The 25,539-nt window shown below is 44.4% G+C and overlaps 1 protein-coding gene across 3 annotated transcripts in view; it reads right to left on the bottom strand.

Moving 5' to 3' along the window:
• niban2a (niban apoptosis regulator 2a) overlaps positions 1 to 24,808 on the bottom strand; it is a 60,165-nt gene extending 35,357 nt beyond the window's left edge. The window contains exons 1-5 of one of the 3 annotated variants that reach the window (XM_024402434.2): positions 24,718 to 24,808; positions 12,277 to 12,407; positions 11,220 to 11,348; positions 10,912 to 11,017; positions 10,341 to 10,508 (exon numbers count right to left, since the gene is read on the bottom strand). In XM_024402434.2, coding sequence (XP_024258202.1) covers positions 10,341 to 10,508; positions 10,912 to 11,017; positions 11,220 to 11,348; positions 12,277 to 12,390 — 517 coding nt within the window. In that variant the 5' untranslated portion in view covers positions 12,391 to 12,407; positions 24,718 to 24,808. Of the gene's footprint in view, positions 1 to 10,340; positions 10,509 to 10,911; positions 11,018 to 11,219; positions 11,349 to 12,276; positions 12,408 to 24,347 lie in introns of all 3 variants that reach the window. The other 2 variants (XM_024402432.2, XM_024402433.2) reach the window with 2 other exon arrangements.
• Positions 24,809 to 25,539: the final 731 nt, after the last annotated feature.

Raw genomic sequence — 25,539 nt, 5'->3', positions numbered from 1 at the left:
TTTAACATCCGACTACGCAGACACTCATTGACGCGTGCAAGTAGTTCGGATGAAATGATTGAATAAAAAGTGTACATGTATTTTTGCAAAGCTCACGCACGCAATGCGGCTGGTGTGGTCAGCATGTAATTCAATTTCTCACTTCTCCATGGTTGTGTCCCAAATGGACACCTATTGCCTATAGAGAGCACTATGTAGGGAATAGGGTACCATTTGGTAGGCATCCCATATTAACTACATTCCTGGTCAGGCTCTACGTCTTAATCACGGCAAACTCACTCAGTAATTCTGATGTCACAAAGGACAGTCAACCGACGAGAGTTCTTTTGACATGGAATGTCAGAATTTTAAAAAACTGAACAATGGTAAGAATACAACTCCTGTCAAAGCAAGACTGATGCACATCTTGTTGTAGCTTATTTTAGCACTTCATGGAACACACTGCCTTAATGGACTTTATTTATAAGCTAGTGCTGCTAGCTGTGGCTTTTAACATTATCGCTACCGGATGGCGATCCAATGGATATCAATGGCCATTGACTGTCCAATGCTACTGCTGTGACATGTTCACTAACCAAAAAGGGACAGAGTGGAAGTGCCATTGGTGTGACCGCGTGATATTGGGTGGCTACAGAAGGACGTTTGCCGGCTAGCCGATGAGCTGAATCAGAGCCTTATTGATGAGTTCACCAATGTAGCTATAGCCCAGGCTCAAAATAGCTCTGCACTGAACATCTCGTGGAGAGTTGGGTGAATTTGATGTGTCCCACTTCTCGGAGAAGGTGGCTTGTTCAACTCCACTTCACCACAGAGACTGGGCCGAGACGGTTACTCGAAAGGGCACGAGCGAGCCGAGACTTGAAGGATCCATTCCATCTGGCAAACAGATTGTCACCGCTGGAAGTGGATTATCTGACCCCACGTTCACCTGGCAGCCAGAATGTGTCCTCTGTCCCAAACAGGGGAACACCTCACCGCTGGGTTTCCACGACATCAGAGCACCGAACCAACGGAGGATCTCGTCACCCCCCCCTAACAACCCCCTTTCTCACATGGCGCTCCTCGCTGCACCTCAATGATTTTTGGGGGAAACTACACTGTGGAACAGGATAAATGATATAAAAACTAATTGTAAAAGCGCTGGAGTACCTTAAATGAAAATCTAGGCTATAAAGCTAACTCTGCTCCATCCTTCATTCGAGCAGATCAATGAAAACACTTTGATATTGCCAACCACTTGAATTGTTTTTTTTTGTTGACAAGATTAGCAAACTTAGTCTTCATAGTCATGCATATCGGACAAAATAATGAAAGGCAAGCACTGTAGTGGAGTTCGGCAATGTGGGTGTGGAAGAGGTAAAAAAATCTGGATGTCAATTCCTGATGTCAGTACTGGAATACATTGCAACTCCCGTTTGCCACATCTTGAATTTAAGCCTAGAAGACGGTATGTGCCCTCAGGCCTGCAGAAAGGCAAAGGTCATTCCACGGCCCAAGAATAACAAAGCACCCTTTAAATAGTTCAAACAGCCGACTATATATATATATTTTTTTAAATCACCCTGTTACCGATGCATAGAAAATTTGAGGGAAAAAAAAGACAAAATACATGTAAATTATACATTGTACATTGTACATGTACATTATACAAATTGGCAAAAGGACTTTCAGCAAGGTTATAGGGAAGGACACTCAACATTCGCGGGACTTATACAATAGACTGATGATTGGCTGAACGAAATTGATAAGAGGCATGTGGGAGCCGTTTTGCCAAGACTTCAAGTGCAGCTTTTGATTTCATTGCTCATAACATTGTTGCAAAAAAAAAAAAGCTAGATGTTAAGGATTTACATCCTCTTCCTTATCGTGGATTGAGAGTTACATACAGTGCCTTCGGAAAGTATTCAGACCCCTTGATTAACCACATTTTGTTACGTTACATCCTTATTCTAAAAAGTATAAAAAATTGCCACACACACACAATACCCCATAATGACAAAGCAAAAACCGGTTTAGACATTTTTGCTATTTTTTTTTTTTTTTTTAAATCTACTGAAAACTCATTTACATAGTAATTCAGACCCTTTACCTAGTACTTTGTTAAAGCACATTTAGCAGCAATTACAGCCTGGTGTCTTCTTGGGTATGACACTACAAACTTGGCACATCTGTATTTGGGGCGTTTCTCTCCTTCTCTGCAGATCTTCTCAAGCTCTGTCAGGTTGGATGGAGAGCGTTGCTGCACAGCTATTTTCAGGTCACTCCAGAGATGCTTGATCAGGTTTCGTCAGACCAGAGAATCTTGTTTCTCATTATCTGAGAGTCTTTAGGTGCCTTTTGTTAAACTCCAAGCGGGCTTTCATGTGGCTTCCGTCTGGCCACTCTACCATAAAGGCCTGATTGGTGGAGTGCTGCAGAGATAGTTGTCCTTCTGGAAGGTTCTCCTACCTCCACAGAGGAATTCTAGAGCTCTGTCAGAGTGACCATCAGGTTCCTGGTCACCTCCCTGACCAAAGGCTCTTCTCCGATTGCTCAGTTTGGCCAGCACTAGGAAAGAGTCTTGGTGGTTCCAAACTTCTTCAATTTAAGAATGATGGAGGCCACTGTGTTCTTGGGGACCTTCAATGCTGCATAAATGTTTTGGTATCCTTCCCCAGATCTGTGCCTTGACACAATCCTGTCTTGGAGCTCTAGACAATTCCTTCAACCTCATGGCTTGGTTTTTGCTCTGACATGCACTGTCAACTGTTGCGCCGTATATAGACAGGTGTGTGCCTTTCCAAATCATGTCCCATCAACTGAATTGATCACAGGTGGATTCCAATGAAGTTGTAGAAACATCAAGGATGATCAATGGAAACAGGATGCACCGGAGCTCAATTTCCAGTCTCATAGCAAAGGGTTTGAATACCTATGTAAAAAAAGTGTTTTTTTAAATTTAATACATTTGCACTGATTCTTGAATAAAGCCTGTGTGTGTACGCTGACGATGCAACAGTATAGACGTCGGGTACGAAAGTTAAATAAATACTTGACACCTTTAACAGAGCTCCAGTCAGTTTTAGAATGGGTAACTAGCAATAGACTTGTGCTAAATATTTTTTTTAAAATAGAAACGCATAGTTTTTGGGACAAATCAATTGCGCCACCTTAAACCTCATCTAGATCTATTATTGAATAATGTGGTGATGGAGCAAGTTGAGGAGACTAAACTGCTGGGTGTAACCCTAGATAGCAAGCCGTCATGGTCAAAACATACTCAATGGTTGTTAAAATGGGAAGAGGTTGTCTGTCCATGATAAGGTGCTGCTTTGTTTTGACATCTCAAATCAACCAGACAGGTCCTACTGGCCCTTGTTGTTGCACCTGGACTTGTGTGGTCATGTGCGGCAAAGAAGGACATAGGCAAGTTGCAGTTGCTCCAGAACAGAGCACTTAGATGTACACGGAGCACGAATCGCAATGGCATGCATGTCAATCTCTCCCGGCTCAAAGTGGAGGAGAGATTAACTGCGTCACTATTGGTCTTTTTGTGAGGTGTTGAAGGTACTGAACTGTCTGTTCAAGCAGTTGGCACACAGTTCGGACACTCATGAGTACCCCACAAGACATGCAACCAGAGGTCTCTTCACAGTCCCCCGGTCCAGAACAGAGGCTGGGAAACACACAGTACAGTAGCCATGACTACATGGAACTCCGCCACTCAAGCTAGCAATAAAAAAATAAAAACTACACCTTACGGCAGGATGGGGGACGAGACAGACATTTTTATTAGGGCTGTCAGTTTTTTTTTTTTAAATTGACGCCATTAACACATTTTGTTAGTTTGAGCCCCTGAACCACCCATAGTTCAAGTTCAAGCCCATGCAGCAGATGTGCTAGTTTGACAACCACTTTACTGGCTAGCCACTTGTATGACTGAATGATGGGGAATGGTAGTAAGGGGCTTTTAATATGCCAAATTCAATTTTAATCCCTCCCAGGTGGCTCTCTGGATAAAAACTCTAATTTGCATCTACCGCAAGGCTGAATTTGTTTATCACCGAAATGCATCGAGTCCTCGTTATCATTTACGAGCGAAACACACCGTTGATGCTGGCAATACAAGTAACGTTACCAGTAACAATGGAGGACATCTTCGGCAGGCTAAGCTAGAAGAGTGTGAGCGCGGGAGACCGATGGACAAGTCAACGAGCAGCAAGCAAGAAATAGCACTGGACTTAGGTGAGTAACCACAACTACCCTGGAGTTACTGCGCACCATAATCGGTGAGAAACTGCGTTCACACGCGCACAGAAGTGATGCACTATGCTGAAACGCGTGCCAAGCAGGTCATGGATGTAGCAAAGCAGTTGAACATTGAAAATAAAGTTCCCACACTTTGCACAGACCGTGCACAGAACATGATCTGCCTTTTGAACACCTGCCCTGCGCAGTCTCCAAAAAGGTCCATCATAGTGTTCCTACAGAACAGCAGGTTCGACAATGCCCTTGCTAGCCAACCGCTGAAATATTATTGGCCATTTCAAAACACAGCCCACCAAAAAGGTGCAGAACACAAGATGTCAAAAGATGGATTTCCACTCTGGAAATGGTAAAACTTGTCCACAGAAAACAACCACAGAGATGCTCTGGCACAACAGAAAACATCACTATGCCAACCACAGCTGAACTTTGTGCCATCTCCTTCAGGTGATGGAAAACTGATGACCTGCCTGTGGTAAGATTCAAGCTGAAGTTCAAAACAAATGTTATTGGACACATACACATGGTTAGCAGAAGTTAATGCGAGTGTAGCAAAATGCTTGTGCTTCTAGTTCCGACAGTGCAGTAATATCTAACAATTCCCCAACACACACACACAAATCTAAAAATGGGTGAATGAGAATATGTACATCAACTCAGCAAAAAAGAAAACGTCCTCACTGTCAACTGCGTTTATTTTCAGCAAACTTAACATGTGTAAATATTTGTATGAACATAACAAGATTCAATAACTGAGACAAACTGAACAAGTTCCACAGACATGTGACTAACAGAAATTGAATAATGTGTCCCTGAACAAAGGGGGGGGTCAAAATCAAATGTAACAGTCAGGGTCTGGTGTGGCCACCAGCTGCATTAAGTACTGCAGTGCATCTCCTTCATGGACTGCACCAGATTTGCCTGTTCTTGCTGTGAGATGTTACCCCGCAGCCTCAGAGTTAGTGATTGCTGTTTAGCAGTCTGATGGCCTTTAGATTGAAAAACAGCTCGTCTCTCTGTCCCTGCTTTGATGCACCTGGACTGACCTCGCCTTCAGGATGGTAGCGGTGTGAACAGGCAGTGGTTCGGGGAGGGGGTGTTGTCATTGATCTTTTAGGCCTTCCTGTGACATAGGGTGCTGTAGGTGTCATGGAGGGAAGGTAGTTTGCCCCCGGTGGTGGGTTGGGCAGACCTCACCACCCTCTGGAGAGCCTTGCAGTTGCCGTACCAGGCTGTGATACAGCCCGTCAGGATGCTCTCGATTGAGCATCTGTAAAAGTGGGTGGGTGATAAGAGAAATTTCTTCAGCCTCCTGAGGTGCTTGAAGAGGTGCTGTTGCGCCTTCACCACACTGTGTGGGTGGACCATTTCAGCTTGTCTGTGACGTGTACGCCGAGGAACTTAAAACTTTCCACCTTCTCCACTGTTGTCCCTTCGATGTGGATAGGGGGGTGTGCCCTCTGCTGTTTCCTGAAGTCCAAGATCATCTCCTTTGTTTTGTTGACGTTGATTCAGAGGTTGTTTTCCTGACACCACACTCAGAGTGCCCTCACCTCCTCCCTGTAGGCTGTCTCGTCGTTGTTGGTAATCAAGCCCACTACAGTTGTGTAGTTTGCAAACGTGATGATTGAGTTGGAGGCGTGCATGGCCACGCAGTCGTGGGTAAGCAGGGAGTACAGGAGGGGGCTGAGAAAGCACCCTTGTGGGGCCCCAGTGTTGAGGGTCAGCAAAGTGGAGAGGTCGTTTCTTACCTTCCCCACCTGGGGGCGACCAGTCAGAAAGTCCAGGACCCAATTGCACAGGGCGGGGTTGAGACCCAGGGCCTCTAGCTTGATGAGCACTATGGTGTTGAATGCTGAGCTGTAGTCAATGAACAGCATTCTTATAGGTATCCCTCTTGTCCAGATGGGATAGGGCAGTGTACAATTCTGATGGTGATTGCGTCAACTGGATCTGTGGACCTGTTGGTGCGGTATGAAAACTGAAGTGGGTCTAGGGTGTCCGGTAAGGTGGCACTGTACTATTCTCAAAGTGGGAAAAGGTGTTTAGTTTGTCTGGAAGCGTGATGTCGGTGTCTGTGACGTGGCTGGTTCTTTTTGTTGTCTGTTATTTCCTGTAGATCCTGCCACATACGTCTTGTGTCTGAGCCGTTGAAATGCAACTCCACCTTGTCCCTGTACCAGCATTTTGCTTGTTTGATTACCTTGGAGGGAATAACTACACTGTTTATATTCAGCCATATTTCCAGACCTCTTTCCATGATTAAATGCGGTGGTTCGCGCTTTCAGTTTTGCACGAATGCCGCCATCCATCCACGGTTTCTGTCTAGGGTAGGTTTTAGTCACAGTCTCTAAACTCACTCATCAAGTCAGCATATAGGTTGTTGTTGTTCTGAGGCTGACTGGAACATATTCCAGTCCTCGTTATCAAAACAATCTTGAAGCAAGGCTTCCGATTGGTCAAACCAGCTGCCTATAAGGCGGTAGGAGCAAGACGGCGTCGTGGTCTGATTTGCCGAAGGGAAGGCAGGGAGGGCTTTGTATGCATCACGAAAGTTAGAGTAGCAGTGGTCGAGAGTATTACCCCTGCGCGTGGTGCAATCAATATGCTGATAGAATTTAGGTAGCCTGGTTCTCAAATTTGCTTTGGTAAAATCCCCAGCTACAATAAATGCATCCTCAGGATATATGGTTGCCAGTTTACATAGAGTCCAGTGAAGTTCCTTGAGGGCCGTCCTGGTGTCTGCTTGAGGGGGAATGTACACAGCTGTGACTATAACTGACGGGAATTCTCTTGGTAGGTAAAATGGCCAACATTTGATGGTAAGGAATTCTAGGTCGGGTGAGCAGAAGGACTTGAGTTCCTGTACGTTGTTATGATTACACCATGAGTCATTAGTCAAAGCATACACCCCGCACTTCCTCTTCCCAGAGAGGTGTTTATCTCGGTTGGCGTGATGCATGGAGATGCCCGGGGTCTGAACTAATTCCGACAACATATCCCGAGAGAGCCATGTTTCCATGAAATTTTGAATTTTACAATCTCTGATGTCTCTTGAAGGCAACCCTTGCTCGAATTTCGTCTACCTTGATGTCATGAGACTGGACATTGGCTAGTAGTATACTCGGGAGCGGTGGGTGATGTCAGGCTCCGTAGAAGTGCACCAGGTGGCCGCTCCGTATGCAGCGCCGTTGTTTTGGGTCGGCTACTGGGATTAGATTCATTGTCCTGGGTGGTGGTCCAAACAGAGGCTCCGCTTTGGGAAAGTTGTATTCCTGGTCGTAATGTTGGTAAGTTTACGTTGCTCTTATATCCAATAGTTCCTCCCGGCTGTATGTAATAAGACTTAAGATTTCCCGGGGTAGCAATGTAAGAAATAATACATCAAAAAAGAACTCAAACCGAGGCGACCATCTCTCATCTTACAGAGCTTGAATAATACATTATGGCCTCTCGTATTTCAAACATGTTACAAAGAAAAACAAATTGTATCATCTTTTACCAGATCTAATGTGTTATATTCTCCTACATTCCTTTCCCATTTCCACAAACTTCAAAGTGTGTCCTTTCAAATGGTATCAAGAATATGCATACAGTATCCGTGCTTCAGGGCCTGAGCTACAGGCAGTTAGATTTGGGTATGTCATTTTAGGCAAAAATTGAGAAACAAGGGGGCCAATTCTTAAGGACCTGAAGTGCCTTCCCAGACCTGAGGGGCGAGGTGTGGGCTTTGGTTAGCAACTTGCTGAAGGAAGAGAGGCCTGCACAGCAACCTGATAAAGCAACCTGTCAGAGCCACCAAAGAAGAAAGCTGCCCTCTTGTTGAGTTCTTCTGAGTCTGATGAAGAGGAGTGTTACGTTCCCCAGTTTCTGTGTTGTAGTTTGTATTAGAGTGTGTGTTTCAGGAGATGGCTTCCTGAATTCTCCCCAAGCAGCTGATTGGTCAGCCCCATTGATGATTGGAGCCGACACCGCCCCCTCGTCAAGATACAGCTGTATCTGATTAGACTCCTTCTGAAGCTATATAAAAGCCAGTATTCTGTTCAGAAGAGATAGACTGCTGAGATGATTGCTGAGAGAGGAGGCTGATGGCTATAGCATATGTTGGTTGTTTCTCAGCCAGTTGGAATGTACTAGGTTAGTTGTAGATGGGAGCAGCTTTGGTATGTTCTGTGAGAGTTTGTTGCTCAGTTAGAGCCTACCTATTTGATGTCCTGTGTTTCTCAGTGTGATTGTGAAATTGGTTATAATACTCTGTTTCATTTGTTCCCAGGGGGTAAGGGGAAGGCACCTAGTGAGTGCTTAGGCAAGAGGCCCGCGGGCATACATATACCCGTAGTATATTCACGGTCTAGGTAAGACCTGGGCGGACCACTCCCTGTATTTTGGTTAGGGCACCAGGTGGTGCTAAGTTAGATAAGTAGTGGGTAGGCAGGTTAGATAGGAGAGGGGGACTTTGACATTTACTTTCTTTGCTTTGGTTCCGTCCAGCCCCTTTTCCCCATATTACCGTGTGACGGAATAAATTCCTTGTAAACGGTACCACTCTCTGCCTTTGTCATCCTTACTCGCACCTACAGTCCCATACCTCTTTCACTTCACGGGGAGTTGAGTTGTAGCAGGGTGTTGCGTTCCCTCTTCACAGAGGCTTGCGTAACAAGGAGTCCATTGAGAAAATGTGTAGAGCGTTACAAAGGACATGGAGGACTGTCCACTACATTGGTGGTCACAGCATGCAGGGACACACCAGGCTGGCCTGCATTGCACAAATCTACCTGGCAACACCTGCCTGAGAGGTTTTTTTCACCCTCTGGGCATATCGTACAGAAGAAAAGAGCAGCAGGCTCGTTTGTCTTAGCAACTGGCTCAGTGAAAATAAATAGGAGGATGACTAAAGTCTATGGTCATAGGCTTATGTGTGGAATTCATGACATTGGACAGGTTTATGCCCTTTGTATCCATAGAGACAGTTGTTTTTTTTCTTATAGCCAACCCTCCAATTAGTAATTGGTAGAACAATCATTTGGAATGGCTGAAACTTTAACTGTGTGTGTGTGTGTGTGTGTGTGTGTGTGTGTGTGTGTGTGTGTGTACTTCAAGAAAATGTATGAGGGAGTAGCCCTACTGGGTGCATTAGTAATTGTATTGCTTGTTATGGTGAATATGCCATTAAAAACATGCTTATAACTCAATACATAACGATTTGTCCATAAAAATTAGTTACTTATCACCATATTTGAGCTAATTTAAAAAAAAATGTAAAAATAAAATTGAGATTCATCGCAATTATTTAAATTGTTTGACAGCCCTCATTTTTATATATTCTGTATAGTATTATGCATTGTATTCTGTGATGTATATTATGTATTACATTTGTTGTTTTTTTGTTCCCTGCAGCAGCAGCTAAATTGGGGATCCTAATGAAATAAACAAATATAAACGTCTCTTGATATGCTCCGCTAGGTAGGGGAATACACAAACACTCCACATTTACTGCTGTCATCGTGGGGAGGTGAGGGGAGTTTCACGTCATCCAACACCAATGTTTACTGTGTAGCACCCTGCACTCACCACACCAGGCTGTATTCATCTGTACAGATCAAATGACTGATTGGTTAATGGAGCATCCTGTCTGGGCGGTTTACTTGAAGATGCATCGCGCTACAGAAAAAAGATGGGGCAGGAACCTAAGGCTGGTTCTGCATTGGACAAGGCTTACTTACATTTATTACATTGGGGTAATAAAGAATTAGGCCACACCCTGCCACTCACATGCCCTCCAGTACTCAGAGTAGAGGAACATCACTCCAGACTATCATAACTAAGTCATAACTTTAAAAAAAAAAACATTCCTGCCTGGCTGCATTTCACTCTCACTGATAGACCAGCTCATTGAGATGGTATGCAAAACACTCACATAGCGACACACACACCCTGGTCTGTGTTGTGAACAATGGCAGTAAGGCAGAAGAGCGATAATTGGCCAGGGTGGAGCTGAGGGAGAGTCTCTGCGTTGTTCCCTACCTGTCATCCAGAACCATCAAATGGCTGTGTGTACACTGTGTTAACTGTGTCATGTGTTCACAGCTCCTCACCATTGTTGCTGTGCCTGACACAGTCCTGGAGCACAGCATGCCACTTCGTCTGCTCCTTCTCAGTCAGCACACAGAAGTAGTGGTGGCGGGCGTACGGGTGCCACAGGATCAGGGGGAACTGGGTGGCACCCTTGACAAATGGACCACTGCCCACCTTAGCCTTTACACCTGACCACACACACACACACACACTTAGTATTCATAGCTTCTTCATCAGGGTTGTATTCACTAGTCACCAAATGGAAGAAAACAGACTGATTGCTAAACTTTTGCTACAGTGTGCCCTAGGGCTCTATTCAAAATCGGTATCTCGGAAGTTCAGAGTTACAGCGCGATTGAAATTAAAAGGCAATGTCCCCGCATTAGCCGAGAACGCATTTAGGGAAACGTAACACTTAAGCAAACCAGATTGAATAGAGCCCCTAATGAATACGGCCCAGCGAGCCACTGAGGACTTTACTATTTGATCTCACATTGGATGAAGTCCTGGTTCAACGACAATCCAACAGCGTTTATCATGATCGGACGTTTATTATACAGTCAGCGGCCGTTACCAAATCGTCTCTCTCACCTGGCAGGCTGGTGCTGACCAGATCCAGGTACTCTTCCATGGAGGTCAGAGCTTTGTATCCAGCACAGTTGATGGTTCCTTTAGGGTGCAAGCCCCTCTCGTGAGCCTATCAGAGAGCACGGAGTGAGAAGGGGGTAGTATCAAGGAGAGAGGGTGAAAGAAAATGTACAAGCCGTTCAGAACCACCAACCCACAGCTAAAGTTATGACCCAAATGATTCAGACTAGCTGACATTGAAGTTTGGTTATGAAGTCAAACGTGAAACAAGCAAGAAAATATATAGTTTCAGTTTTTCCGACTGCCCTCACCACTTTGTTCTCGTAGAAGCTAACGTCATATGTGTCGGCCACGAAGACAAAGCGGTTTCTCCATTTCTTGTTCCCCTCCAAGTACTGGAACAGACCCCCAGAGAAGATAGAGTGGTCTTCTAGAGGATTCTACCAAAACACAACAGACAGCGTTAGCGATAGGGCTATCAGGCTTTTGGTCAAAAGCAGTGCACTATATAGGGAATAGGGTGCTATTTGAGACTCATACATACAGTAATGTCAGGCTCTATTCTATTCTCTGTTCTATTTTACACGCTGGAGGCGATTAAGACCGGAGGGCTAAAGTGAGAGCACACAAGTTTTGGATAGTGTTTACACAACCACACTTCGTTTTTACATGTCCTGTAGTAGATCAAAATACTGGAACTCAAACAGCTTAATCCCAGCAGAGGAAGGCCAGAAATAAGGGGATGGAGAGAAGCGAGGTTGTGTGTGCTTGGAAGGTGCTGACTGGCAGTGCTCTGTAAAAATGTGGTGCCTGTGCGTTATTCAGAAATATTTTTGGGGAGTGTAAATAAGTGGTTCTCGTTGTGTGTGTGACTACCCAGGGCATCACTAAGGTAGTGAGTAGAAGAGACGAGGGAAACAACATTCTTAGCACCCTCCCCGTTTGTTCATGTGTGAATTCTGCTCCACTTTCCTGCCAGTGACTCGATGGTGGAGACTAACACAGAACTCCACAGCACTGAAGTGGAGATGGCTACAGTACGCGTTTCCTATCTGTGTCCACCGATTTTGACTGTCGAGTTTAAAAACACACACGGCCTTGCACTCAGAGATATAACCTTGAGACTCAGAGGATGGTGAGGAAGAGATAAAAAGGGGGGTAAGGAGGTAGAGAAGGAGAGAGTTGTAGATGGTGTGGGAATACAGTGAGAGGGGAACTGAATAAAATGGAGAGCTTGAGCGAGAAGAGAGAGAATTTGTGTGTGTGTGTGTGGGGGGTAGGTTGACAACAACAACAAAAAAAAACGGCAAAACAGAGGGGTGAACGAGTGCAACAGACAGTCATCCCCAGGCCGGCCTGGCCGCTTGCCTTGCGGTGCAGGAGCTGTGACTGGGGCCCTCCTCCCCCCTCGATCTCAAAGCGGACACTGTTAAAGAGGGCCACAGCATACTGCTCCTTGTACACATGGCCAAACTCCCCCATCACCTGCCTGGCACGAGCTGTGGGAAGAAAGACAGAATTTACAGTTGGGGTGTAACACAGTCACAGGATAGACAACACAATTGAAGAGCAACACAGTCCGTAAACACACCTGGCAACAGACCATAAACACAGCTGGCAACACCGATAAATGTATTCTATGAGAAGGAAATATCCTGCCTGTTTGGTTCTGTCCGGGGGTATCGTCGGACGGGGCCAGTGTCTCCTTGATCACGCCTGTCTCAGCCTCCAGTATTTGTGCTGTAGTAGTTTGTGTCGGGGGCTAGGGTCAGTCTGTTATATCTGGAGTATTTCTCCTGTCTTATCCGGTGTCCTGTGTCAATTGAAGTATGCTCTCTCTAATTCTCTCGCCCTCTCTGAGGACTTGAGCCCTAGGACCATGCCTCAGGACTACCTGGCCTGATGACTCCTTGCTGTCCCCAGTCCACCTGGCTGTGATGCTGCTCCAGTTTCAACTGTTCTGCCTGCGGCTATGGAACCCTGACCTGTTCACCGGACGTGCTACCTGTCCCAGACCTACATTGCTTGCTGTTTGGGGTTTTAGGCTGGGTTTCTGTACAGCACTTTGAGATATCAGCCGATGTAAGAAGGGTATTATGAATAAATTTGATTGCTAACCCATTATGTAAATCGGAAATGACAACAGGTTACCCAAACATCACAGTCAAAACATTAAACACCGTCAACAATCACAGAAAAACAGCCACAGAGACAGCGAGAGCACAGCTAGGCCACACAGTCACCGAAACGCAGTCTCAGCTGGCAGCAGAGCCAGAAAAGCGTGACACGTCAGTAATGTGACTCGGTAGATTACAGAGCATTTGGCTAAGAGCTTGGTGTAGAAGAGAAGCTGTTAGTATGCGACTATCGAGGCAGGCATTGAGGACAGGCGAGGGCTATAAAAGGTGACTCTTAACTAGGCTCGGACTCAGACAGGAAAAGCAGAGAGAGACTGGAAGAGAGGGCATTAAACCCTCCAGTATCTTTACCACCTTTCTATCTGCCTTATAGGAAAAAGTCCAAGCAGTAAAATTCAAATTGCTCACCATGTGTCTTTATAAGGAAAGTTAGCAAGTCAGGAGCCGCATCAGCTTTCACTGAGAAAACACTACATATCATGATGGTACAATAACTTCATTCTCAATTGGAACAGATATTGAAGATGACTTTATCATACCTTTTGTTACAGTCAAGGAGCATCAGAGCCTGGAATAGGATTGTGCCAAATGTATTGTATTTGTAGCAGACTACACCATCTGGAGTGAGGTTGCAAAACCCCAGTTATTCCCCCCCCCCCCCAAATTCTCATAAAACCTGGACATTTAAAAAAGTTAACAATTTTTCAACCCTAATACGGACAATCAAGCATCATGTTGTTGAATGGTAACATACCATGGTCTAACCAGAGTCATTCTTGAAAGGACTTCAACAACAGAATTGCTCACAGTCCATTTAGGGTTGGCTTGTGGTGGTTCAGTGTTCTCAGCTCAACGTGACACCAGTCCATGAGATGTTTATGGCAAAGGCGCCACAGGAAAGAGAAAGGAGCCTTTGAGTAGGAGGGCAGGAAGGAAAAACCTGACAACAAGATAAGAACCAGTGGAAGAGCCAAGGAGGGAACAGAGACAAGTAAACAGGGTTTATCCTGTAAACTCAAAACACACATTTAGTCACTTTATGAAATGCCCTGTATAAAAACACAAGGGATCTAAAACAGAATAGATCCTGAATGTTTAACATGTCTAATAGATGTTTCATGCTGGTCTAGGGTTGCAAAATTCAGCCAACTCTCAAAACACCCAGAAATTCTGGTTGAACGATTCCCAGATTTCCGGCTTATACCCTTCAGGTTCCGGGAATCTTCCAAACTGGAAAGTTACTGACATTTTGAAAACCTAAAATCGAGACAGTTCCACCTACATAATCAATTCTTGCTGGTCTACACAGATGATTTACATTTTAGTCATTTAGCAGACGCTCTTATCCAGAGCAACTTATAGGAGCAATTAGGGTTAAGTGAGTTGCTCAGGGGCACAGACCTATTTTTCACCTAGTCGGCTTGGGGAATTTAAACCAGCGACCTTTCGGTTACTGGCCCAACACTCTTATCCACTAGGCTACCTGACGCCCCAATGATAGCCTCGGTGTGTCTTCATTCGAGAGAGTCTCCAATCAGAGACTTGGAAAGCTGCACTATTATATGCCGAGCAGAGACATGGCTGGATGACTATGTAAGTAGGACTCAGTGGTTTGCTCCATGCATCGGTACGATCGGACAAAGGAGGGCTCGGGCAAGTCCAAAGGGGGAGGGGTGCGTCTTCATAAAACAACCAGCGCAATGCTTCCAGTGTGAAAGAAATCTCAAGCTTTTGCTCACCTGATATAGAACACCTCATGGCATGCTGCAGACACTTATCTACCAAGAGACTTCTCACCCGTAATCAGGGCTGTATACATCTCTCTACAAGCCAACGCCACTGTAGCACTGAACGAACTGTATAAACAAACAGGAAATCACTCACCCAGCGGCAGCGCCTCTGATGGGCGTTGACTAATGCGGGGAGACTTAAAACCGGTCTACCTCACTTTTACCAAACACGTGTCCTGCGCCACTAGGGGCGCTAAAACTAGACCACATATAAGGCCCTCCCTCATGCTCCCTGCGGGAAATCTGACCATGACTCTTTCTCCTGCTTACAAACAAAAGATGAAAAGAGCAAGTACCAGTGACGTGCGCAATATGGAAATGGTCCGACGAAGCAGACTCAATGCTAAAAGACTTTTGCTAGCACAGACTGGGATATGTTCCAGGATTCATCCAATAGCATTGAGTTTACCAAATCAGTGACGGGCCTCATCGTAAGTGCATATATGATGTCTCCAGAGTAACTATACGAACGTATCCGAACCAAAAACCAGAGCAACCACTTACAAGAAACAGGACACATACAAGAAAGCCTGCTACAACCTCCGACGAGACATTGAACATTCAAAAGGACAATATAGGAGTGAGGTGGAATCCTATAACACCTGGCTCATATGCTCATCGTATGTGGCTGGGCTTGCAGACGACAATGGATTACAAAGGGAAACCCAGCCGTAAGATACCCAGCGGTGCTTTTTATTCTCACTTTGAGGAATACAGAGTCTTGCATGAAAGTACTTGTTCCGGATGACTGTGTGAGCTCTGTGTGGCCAATGTGAGTAAAACTTTTCAAAATGGTTTAAGACTCACTAGGCTGCCGGGCCAGAGGGACTACCAGGGTGCATTCTCAAAGCATGCGCTGACCAGCTGGCAAGTGTCTTCATGGACATTTTCAATCTCTGTGTCCCAGTCTGTAATCCCAGGATGTTTTCTAGCTGACCACCTTTGTCCCTGTTCCTAAAAATTCCAAAATAACCTGCCTAAATTACTATCGCCATGTAGCACTCGCATATGTAGTTATGAAGTGCTTGTCCTCTCCCAGCTGGACAAGAGGGGAATTAACTATGTGAGAATGACGTTCAGGCTACAGTTCAGCGTTTAACAGCATAGTGCCCTCCAAGCTCATCACCAAGCTGGGGAACCGGCGACTGAACACCTTGCTCTGCAACTGGATCCTGGACTTCCTGACAGGACGGCCGCAGGTGGTGAACGTAGGCAACAATATTTCCGCCACGCTGACCGTCAACACAGGGGCCCCTCAAGTAGGCTTGGGAGGTATACAGAAGTTTAATAAAATGTGAATATTTGTAGCTACTTAAGTAAATACCAACTTGTACAATACACTAGGAGATTAAGCAGATTGCGTTCTTAATTTCACCGGTCACATTATGAAGCTTAACAGTAGTCCACATTCACGTTGTTTTGTTTACAAGCACACAACAACGAGAACGGAAGCCTTGTAAGTCACACTCACTGTTGTGCAGCATGCGGCAGAAGATTGTTGCACCCTGGAATTCCAAACTTTAAAAAATAAATTTGAAACGTTTGCCAGCTAGAAATCTTAATAGTTAAGCTAAGCTGTATAAAATGTGCTAAATGCTCTGCAGTTGTGCATTTGGTTTGCTAACTTAGTAGCTAGTTACCTAGCTAGCTAAGTGGTTAGCTTCTTGCAAAATCAAGCTTCTCTTGGTAACAGCAGAGAATCCCCTACTGGATCAAGTGCCTTGCTGTCTAATATTGTATTTGTGGGTGCAGCAAACTGTAGCATTTTAACTTTTTGAGCTGGGATATCTGTCCTGCAAATAGTTTATGTCAAATACTGCACTCGTTAGCATTTACATGTACTTGGAGTGGCTGGCTGGAGTTTGGGATGGCACAAGGTCGATATCAAGATATGCAAAATGCAGCATCATGATGCATTTTGAAAGTTACACATCTTGAAAACTTGAATGACGACATTCAAAACATTTTGGGAATATCTCAACAATGGACTAATGAAACAAATACTAAAAGATAGTTTGTGTGTGGAGTTTTCCTTTAAGTTTGCTGATGTCATGATGGTGGTAGGCCTAATTAATCACTGGTGGCGATAAGACCGCCTACAGGGAGGAGGTCAGACACTTGGCAGTGTGGTGCCATGACAACAACCTCTCCCTCAACACCAGTAAGACCAAGGAGCTGATCATGCAATACAGGAGAAATAGGGGAGAGCACACCCCCATCCACAGGGTTGTAGTGGAGCGGGTCGAGAGCTTCAAGTTCCTTGGAGTCCACATCACTGTGGTACACACACATCTGCAGTCATGGAAAGGGCACGACAGCGCCTCTTTCCCCTCAAGAGGCTGAAAGATTTGGCATGGGCCCTCAGATCCTCAAAAGGTTCTACAGCTGCACCATTGAGAGCATCCCCGCTTGGTATGGCAAATGCACCACCATCAACCACAAAGCTCAACAGAGGGTGGTGCAGACAGCCCAGTACATTAATGGGGCCGAGCTCCCTGGCGCCTGATCTAGAGGTCCTGGATGGCAGAGGAAGGCCTAAAAAAATTGCCAAAGACTCGTCACCCAAGCCATAGACTGTCCAACCAGCTACCGTCCGGCAAGCAATACTGGAGCATCGGCTCTCGGACCATCAGGCTCCAAGACAGCTTCTACCCCCAAGCCATATAACTGATAAATAGTCCAGGTAACCAGTAATTAACTCTTGCACAGACTATGCACACACACAGTACTAGTCAAAAGTTGGCCCACAAACTCATGCAAGTTTTTTTTCCCTACATTATAGAATAGTTAAGACATTAACACTATGAACACATGGAACCATGTAATCAAGTGTTATATCAAAATATTTTATAATTAAGATTCTTCAAAGTAGCAACCTTTGCCTTGATGACAACTTTGCACTCTCTCAACCACCTTCACATGGAATGCTTCTCCAACAGTCTTGAAGGAGTACCCATATATGCTGAGCACGTGTCTGCTTTTTCTTCACTCTGCAGTCCAACTCATTCCAAACCATCTCAATTGGGTTGAGGTCAGGTCATCTGATGCAGCACTCAATCACTCTCCTTCTTGGTCAAATAGCTCTTACACAGCCTGGAGGTGTGTTGGGTCATTGCCCTGTTGAAAAACAAATGATAGTGGGACTAAGCCCACTGGGGCGGCAGGTAGCCTAGCGGTTAGAGCGTAGGGCCAGTAACTTAAAAGAAGCTAGATCGAATCCCTGTAAAAATCTGTCATTCTGCCCCTGAACAAGGCAGTTAACCCACTGTTCCCAGGTAGGCCATCATTGTAAAGAGTTTGTTCTTAACTGACTTGCCTAGTTAAATAAAAAGGTTAAATTAAAAAATAAATTAAAAATAAGCCCAAACCAGATGGGATGGCATATCGCTGCAGAATGCTGTGGTAGCCATGCTGGCCAAGAGTGCCTTGAATCCTAAATAAATCAGACAGTGTCAACAGCAAAGCATCCCCACAACACATTTCCTCCTCCATGCTTCACGGTGGGAACCACACATGCGGAGATCATCCAGTCACCTACTCCGCGTCTCACAAAGACATGGCAGTTGGAACCAAAAATCTAAAATTTGCCATCAGACCAAAATGACAGATTTCCACTGGTCTAATGTCCACTGTTCATGTTTCTTGGCCCAAGCTAGTCTCTTCTTATTATTGGTGTCCTTTAGAAGTGGTTTATTTGCAGGAATTCAGCCATGAAGGCCTGATTCATGCAGTCTCCTCTGAACAGTTGAGATGTGCCTGTAACTTGAACTCTGAAGCATTTATTTGGGCTGCAATCTGAGATGCAGTTAATTGCCGACTTCTGAGGCTGGTAACTCTAATGAACTTATCCTCTGCAGCTGAGGTGACTCTGGGTCTTCCTTTCCTGTGGCAGTCCTCATGAGAGCCAGTTTCATCATAGCGCTTGATGGTTGTTGCGACTGCACTTGAAGAAACTTTCAAAGTTCTTGACATTTGTTGTATTGACTGACCTTCATGTCTTAAAGTAATGATGGACTGTAATTTCTCTTTGCATATTTGAGCTGTTCTTGCCATAATATGGCCTTGGCCTTTTACCAAATAGGGCTATATTCTGTATACCACCTCTACCTTGTCACAACACAACTGAATGGCTCAAATGGATTAAGGAAATAAATTCCACAAGTTACCTTAATGCACACCCGTTAATTGAAGTGCATTCCAGGTGACTACCTCATGAAGCTGGTTGAGAGAATGCCAAGCATGTGCAAAGCAATCATCAAGCCAAAGGGTGGCTACTTTGAATATTTTGATTTGTTTAACACTTTATATGTCTTCAATAGTATTTAAAATGTAGAAAATAGTACAAATAAACGAAACACTTGAATGAGTAGGTGTGTTCAAACATTTGACTGGTACTTTACACACATAATGACAACAAACACGCACACTCACCTGCTTCTGCAAATCTGTTCCTTCTTTTACTCTTATTATCCATCCTGATGCCTAGTCACTTTGCCTTGCCTTCATGTACACATCTACCTCAAACACACAAAAGTAAGTGGACACCCCTTCAAATTAGTGGATTTGGCTATTTCACCCACAGGATGGCACCGAAGAACCTGGCTGACGTTTTGCATTCTCCCAACCACATTGTGATATTTTTTTAAACTTATTGTCTACATTCCAACTAGTCAGTAGGTCAAATTTCTGCCCTGGTAAAGCTGCCCCGATCAAATGTAAGTGCTCTTACTGTAAAGGTCTAGAAGTAACAACGGCTCAGCCGCAAAGTTGTAGGCCATGCAAGCTCACAGAACGGGACCACCGAGTGCTGAATGGGCAGCACGTAAAAATCATCTGTCCTTGGTTGCAACACTCACTAACGTCAGCACAAGAATGGATCGTCTGGAATTTCATGAAATGGGTTTCCATGGCCGAGCAGCCGCACACAAGCCAAAGATCACCATGCGCAATGCCAAGCGTTGGCTGTAGTGGTGTAAAGCTTGCCTCCATTGGACTCCGGAGCAGTGGAAACGCGTTTTCTGGAGTGATGAATCACGCTTCCCCATCTGGCAGTCCGACAGACGAATGAGTTTGGAGGATGCCAGGAGAACGCTACGTGCCCAAATGCAGTGCCAACTTTAAAGCTTGGTGGAGGCGAGATAATGGTCTAGGGCTGTTTTTCATGGTTTGGGCTTGGTGACTTAGTTCCTGTTTAAGCGTAATAATGCCCTATGCACAAAAGCAAGATCTATACAGAAATGGTTTGTCGAGATCGGTGTGGAAGAACTTGACTGGTCTGCACAGAGCCCTGACCTCAACCCCATCAAACTCCATAATAATTACACAGGTGCACCTTGTGCTGTGGACAAAAGGCCATTCAAATGGGCAGTTGTCACAACACAATGCCACAGATATTTCAAGTTCATGCAATTGGCATGCTGACTGCAGGAATGTCCACAAGAGCTGTTGCTAGATAATCTAATGCTAATTTCTCTACCATAAGCCACCACCAACGTTGCTTTAGAGAATGTAGTACATCCAACTGGCCTCACAAATGCAGACCACGTATGGCATTGTGTGGGCAAGCGGTTTGCTGATGTCAACATTGTGAACAGAGTGCCCTATGATGGTGGTAGGGTTATGGTATGGGCAGGCATAAGCCACAGACAACGAACACAATTGTATTTTAAATTGATGGCAATTTGAATGCCATTCATCCGCCGCCACAACCACCACCTCACATTTCAGCATAATGCCCCAGCTCTTCCTTGGCCTGCATACTCACCAGACATGTCACACATTGAGCATGTTTGGGATGCCCTGGATCGACTTTTAAAACAGCGTGCCAGTTCCCGCCAATATCCAGCAACTTCGCACAGCCATTTAAGATAAGTGGGACAACATTCCACAGGCCAGTCAACAGCCTGATCAACTCTATGTGATGGAGATGTGTTGCGCTGCATGAGTGAAATGGTGGGCACACCAGATACTGACTTTTTTAAACCCCAATTTTATGAGATCCAATTGCAATCTTGTTTCATCGCTGCAACTCCCCATCGGACTCGGAAGAGGTGAAAGTCGAGTCACGCGTCCTCCAAAACATGACCCACCCAACTGCACTTCTTAACACCTGCCCGCTTAACCCGGAAGCCAGCCGCACCAATGTGTCGGAGGAAATACTATTCAAATGAAGTCAGCCTGCAGGCACCCTGACTCCTGGTCACGGCCGGTTGTGAGACCGCCTAGGATCCGAACCCGGGTCTGTAGGGACACCTCAAGCACTGTGTTAGACCATTGATTCACTCGGGAGGCACCTGACTGGTTCTGATCCACACCCCTACTTTTTTTTTTTTTTTACGGTGTCTGTGACCAACAGATGCATATCTATATTCACAGTCATGTGAAATCCATTGATTAGGTCCTAATGAATTTATTTAAAAATTGACTGATTTCCTCATATGAACTATAACAGTAAAATCTTTTAAATGGTTGCGTTTATATTTTGTGCAGTATATTTCATTCACGTACTGCACTTCCGACAGGCTGGGTTAGTGTGCCAAAGCCACTCTCACAAGGAGTTAGGTCAAATTACACACTTCCCCACTGGAATGAAGGCACGGCTTGACGGACAGTCTGCAGCAGACTAAACTGATGGAGATTTGATTACACTCAAGGCCTAAGTTATGAAACTGTATGCCCTGTCATCTAGAGTCCAATTCAAACCTGGCTTTGATTGCATCAGATCAAAGGAGCAGTCAGGGGGTTAGATGGACAGCACCCCCACCTACCTTCAGCATGCATTCATGCATATATGCATTCATGCATATATGCATTCATGCATATATATGAGAGCGAGAGGTACAGTAGTCAGAAGTCAGTAGTCAGTAGTCAGAATGCATTGAACATTAGCCTTCCTGTTTCTGTTGGTTGCAGACTGTTGAACTCTTTACAGATGGAAAACTAGACTGACTGGAACACTCCTGCAGCTTGAATGGTATGTACGGTCACTAGGTAGGTCTACTGTATTGTATGTACTAGGGGATGAGGGAGTGATGGACTAGGGTCAAGCAGTTCACTGACAACTGATTAACACAAGTCTAGGAGTAGGAAAGAAAACAGAAGTGTGTGTGTCAGCTGGTGAGAATGTACCTTGCCAGCAAATGTGGAGGCATCCCCCAGTACAGCTAACTATTCCAAACAGTATACTCCCCATGGACAAGAGCTGACTAACCACTCCTCCCACCCACACCCAAACAGGGCTGTCACCTTTAGCAGTTGGTTGGGTTGTGTTTGTGAAATAGACAAAAGGTATAAAATGAAACTGAGATATGAATTAAAAGGCATGTAGAAAGAAAACCATATAGACAGAATGGGGGGTTACTTCCCATTCTACTGTGTGAGAACCAGACTGGCTTTCTGTTCATTAATACCAAGGCATGTTCCTACCTGCTTTTTCTTCTGTACTTACTTGCTTCGCTCTTTCCTTCTGAAGCTGCAGCTTTGGACATCTTTAGAAGCTACAGCTACCGTCTGGTTTCTGCCCTCGCTCTTTACCAGACTAAAATACAGTCAGACTTATGAGTGGAGGAAGGGTTCACTATTATATCAACTGGCTAGGCTTTATTTTTTTAGTATTAGGTAGTGTGTATATTACTATGAACAGTGATGTAATATACTCTCGCAATAGTAGGGAAATAACTGGCCTACTTTAGCCCGGTTTTTACCTGGTGCTAACTAGCATCCTTGGTCCTGATCTTGTCCACGTTCTGGTTGTGCCCACGTTTTTACAAGTGGAGATCATTAAAAAGATGCGTCGTAATGTGATTGTGAACAGTTCTTCCTGACCACCTCTGGAGGTAGTCAGGGACCTATTGTATCTGGATATCGATCGAGTGTAAAACAATCTGGATGGTCAAGCCATTTAAATTCATCATTATACCCACCTCTAACATCATTGACAGGAAGCACCAATGACTTATGGCATTAATAATAGTCTTAAACCAAATAAATTCATGTTAGTTTGAAATAATTAATTATATATATATATATAATTAATTATATATATATATATATATATCTCATTTATATACAGGGAGGTACCTGGAAATCTGGTCACAATGCAGACAAAGTGGACAGAGACATTTTAATACCATGATCAGATCATATTAAAGGTTAAAAAAAAAATATATATATATCTATCAGATCAAAAAACCTACATGTTACTGCAAGGTGTAAACGAGGCTCCTTTTGCTTGTGATGACATTCTGAGAGCCTCACTAGAAGTTGCTTGCCGTTTGCGACAGACCCGTCACTTCCACAGATCTGACTGAAGTAGTAGTGTTTACAGCACATAGCTGGCGTTCATCTTCTCAAGAAGCAGTGTTAGAGTTGATACCTCGTGTTACCGGGAAAGACTCCCCTAGGAGAGGTTCCATCCCAAATGGCACACTATTTCCTATATAGGGCACTACTTTTGAACAGAGCCCTGTGGGCTCTGGTCAAAAGTAGTGAACTGGAGAATAGGGTGCCAATTGGGATTAATCCATTATGTGGAGAGACCACAGATGTCTGTAAATCTGCCTATTCTCTGGATGACAAGTCTTATAGGAGGCACAAATACAGACATTCATGGTGGAGAGAATCAGTTGTAATCAGGAATGAGGGTGAGTCTGGGGGGAAAGTGCATACATTGTTTCCAGCCACATCCTGGATTCTGAGGTCAGAACCCAAGACTGAGTGGTTAGCTATGGAAAACACAAGATTGGAGTAGCCTGATCAGACCTCACTTCACCCAAGCAAATGTACACCAACAGGGTTGAATTGTGGACTGGTTCAGTGAATCACAAGTAGCCCAAATAGGCCTACCCTCATTCCAGGTCTCACCCTTGTTGACCTTTCAGAAGGACACATTTCAACATGAGAAGTTAGCAGACCAATGCTCAAGCAATAGTATAACTTCGACAAGAGGGATTGCACTCCTCAAACCTAAATAGTTCAGTCCATGTGACAGTTTAGCCTACACTGCTCCCTAAATTGACAAAAAATATTCTGTGGGAGTGAGAGGTTGGGCAATACATGATTTAAATAGACTTCTGTATGGGCCAAACTAGTGCACTAACATTATGATCAAGCCGCCTGTCATTGGGAAAGCAGTTATCTCTGGGAAATAAGAACTTCCACTTTGGGCTTGCATTAACATCTGCTAACCATGTGTATGTGACAAATAAAATTTGATTTGATTTGATTTGATTTGGGACTGACTGTTCTAAATGTACTTCAGCTGAGGGTTATGCGCGGCAATTTGACATTCTGTAACAATCTGTAATTTATTGAAACATTTGTAGTCTAACTTTCGAGGGATGCTGACTGTCGAGTTAAGTTTCCGGTGAGTGTGGAAGGACGTATCGTTTTAAATCAATTGTCTTGTACCCCTCTTCACATTTTACGCAAATTAGGCAGCAACTCACAAGAGGGAAATTAGTGGGAAATTCAATTTCCACGAGTTCAGTTGTCATGAGAAGGGAGAGCTTACCTGTAATCATCTCTCGCTTGCCCTTCCACGAGTTCAGTTGTCATGAGAAGGGAGAGCTTACCTGTAATCATCTCTCGCTTGCCCTCGTCCAGGTGAGTGGAAATAACATCCCCCATGGCTACACCCCCTTGGTGAACTAACAACAATCCCCGACGAACGCGACCCCAAGAGAAGGGGCAAGAGAGGCGCGTTGGCCAATATCAAGGACAATATCTGAAACTGGGTGATAAAGAAAAACACTAGCCTACTGCGTAACACTTTCCCCTCCCCCGAAACGACCCCACATTCAATGTTTAAACGCAAGTTGGTCGCTTATCCTCCAGAAAACCTGAGTCGACAGAAAGTTGTGGAAGAGCGTTTAGTGTTGTACCTCGTCTGGACTAAATGTAACATCAGAGTGGGCTCGTTCATTCTGACAAGACACGCCCTCTGAAACTCATAATTGTTCAACGTGTTCAGCCTCCATTCAATGTCATGGGTGTGGCTTTCAAGTTAATCTTCTGGGCCCAGTTTTTAAAAAATTATTATCTGGATTTTGCCTATCGGATCAGATGAAATGCATTGAAAAGTAATGAATAGAACGGATGAATCATTGTCTTGATTAATTATATTATTATATGCATTTAATCAGATCAGATTTCCTGCAATCCGATAGTATTACATTTTAGAATTGGGTTTTTCAAAACTGAAATTAGATTCTGATCCTCCGTATAGGTATTTGGATTTGGTAATCCAATCTGACTTCAAATCGAAGTTAAATGCTGTTTTTACGTTTTTCAAAGGTGATAAATATAGTTTTGGGGCCGAAAATCATGATTATTTTATTCCACTGGAAAGGTGGATTTAGAAGGTGAAAGGCTCTACAACCAATAAATATCAATGTAATTTGGGTGACAAGGCTTAGAAAACTTTCTTACATCTGAAAACTAAAGGTGAATTATGTTAAATTGACCGCAGTATAGGCATGTGGTCAGTTGTTATATTGACAAGTGTGTACTTACTTATAAATGATACGCAGGCTCTATTACTTTTAATCTAGGTACCTTTATTCATGTAGTTTAGTCATTTATTTCTCCTATGACAGTGTAGTAGTACCCGAACCTATCCAGTAGATGGCAAGGTGCAGCCCAGTTCAAAGCACTGAAACTCTGGATTCTGTGATATTGATATATTATATTGATATGATACAATA

Source organism: Oncorhynchus tshawytscha, linkage group LG33, assembly GCF_018296145.1.
Source record: "Oncorhynchus tshawytscha isolate Ot180627B linkage group LG33, Otsh_v2.0, whole genome shotgun sequence".
Lineage (NCBI taxonomy): Eukaryota > Metazoa > Chordata > Actinopteri > Salmoniformes > Salmonidae > Oncorhynchus > Oncorhynchus tshawytscha.
The sequence above is the reverse complement of the archived record's forward strand: the minus strand, read 5'-3'. Positions and strand labels throughout refer to the sequence as shown.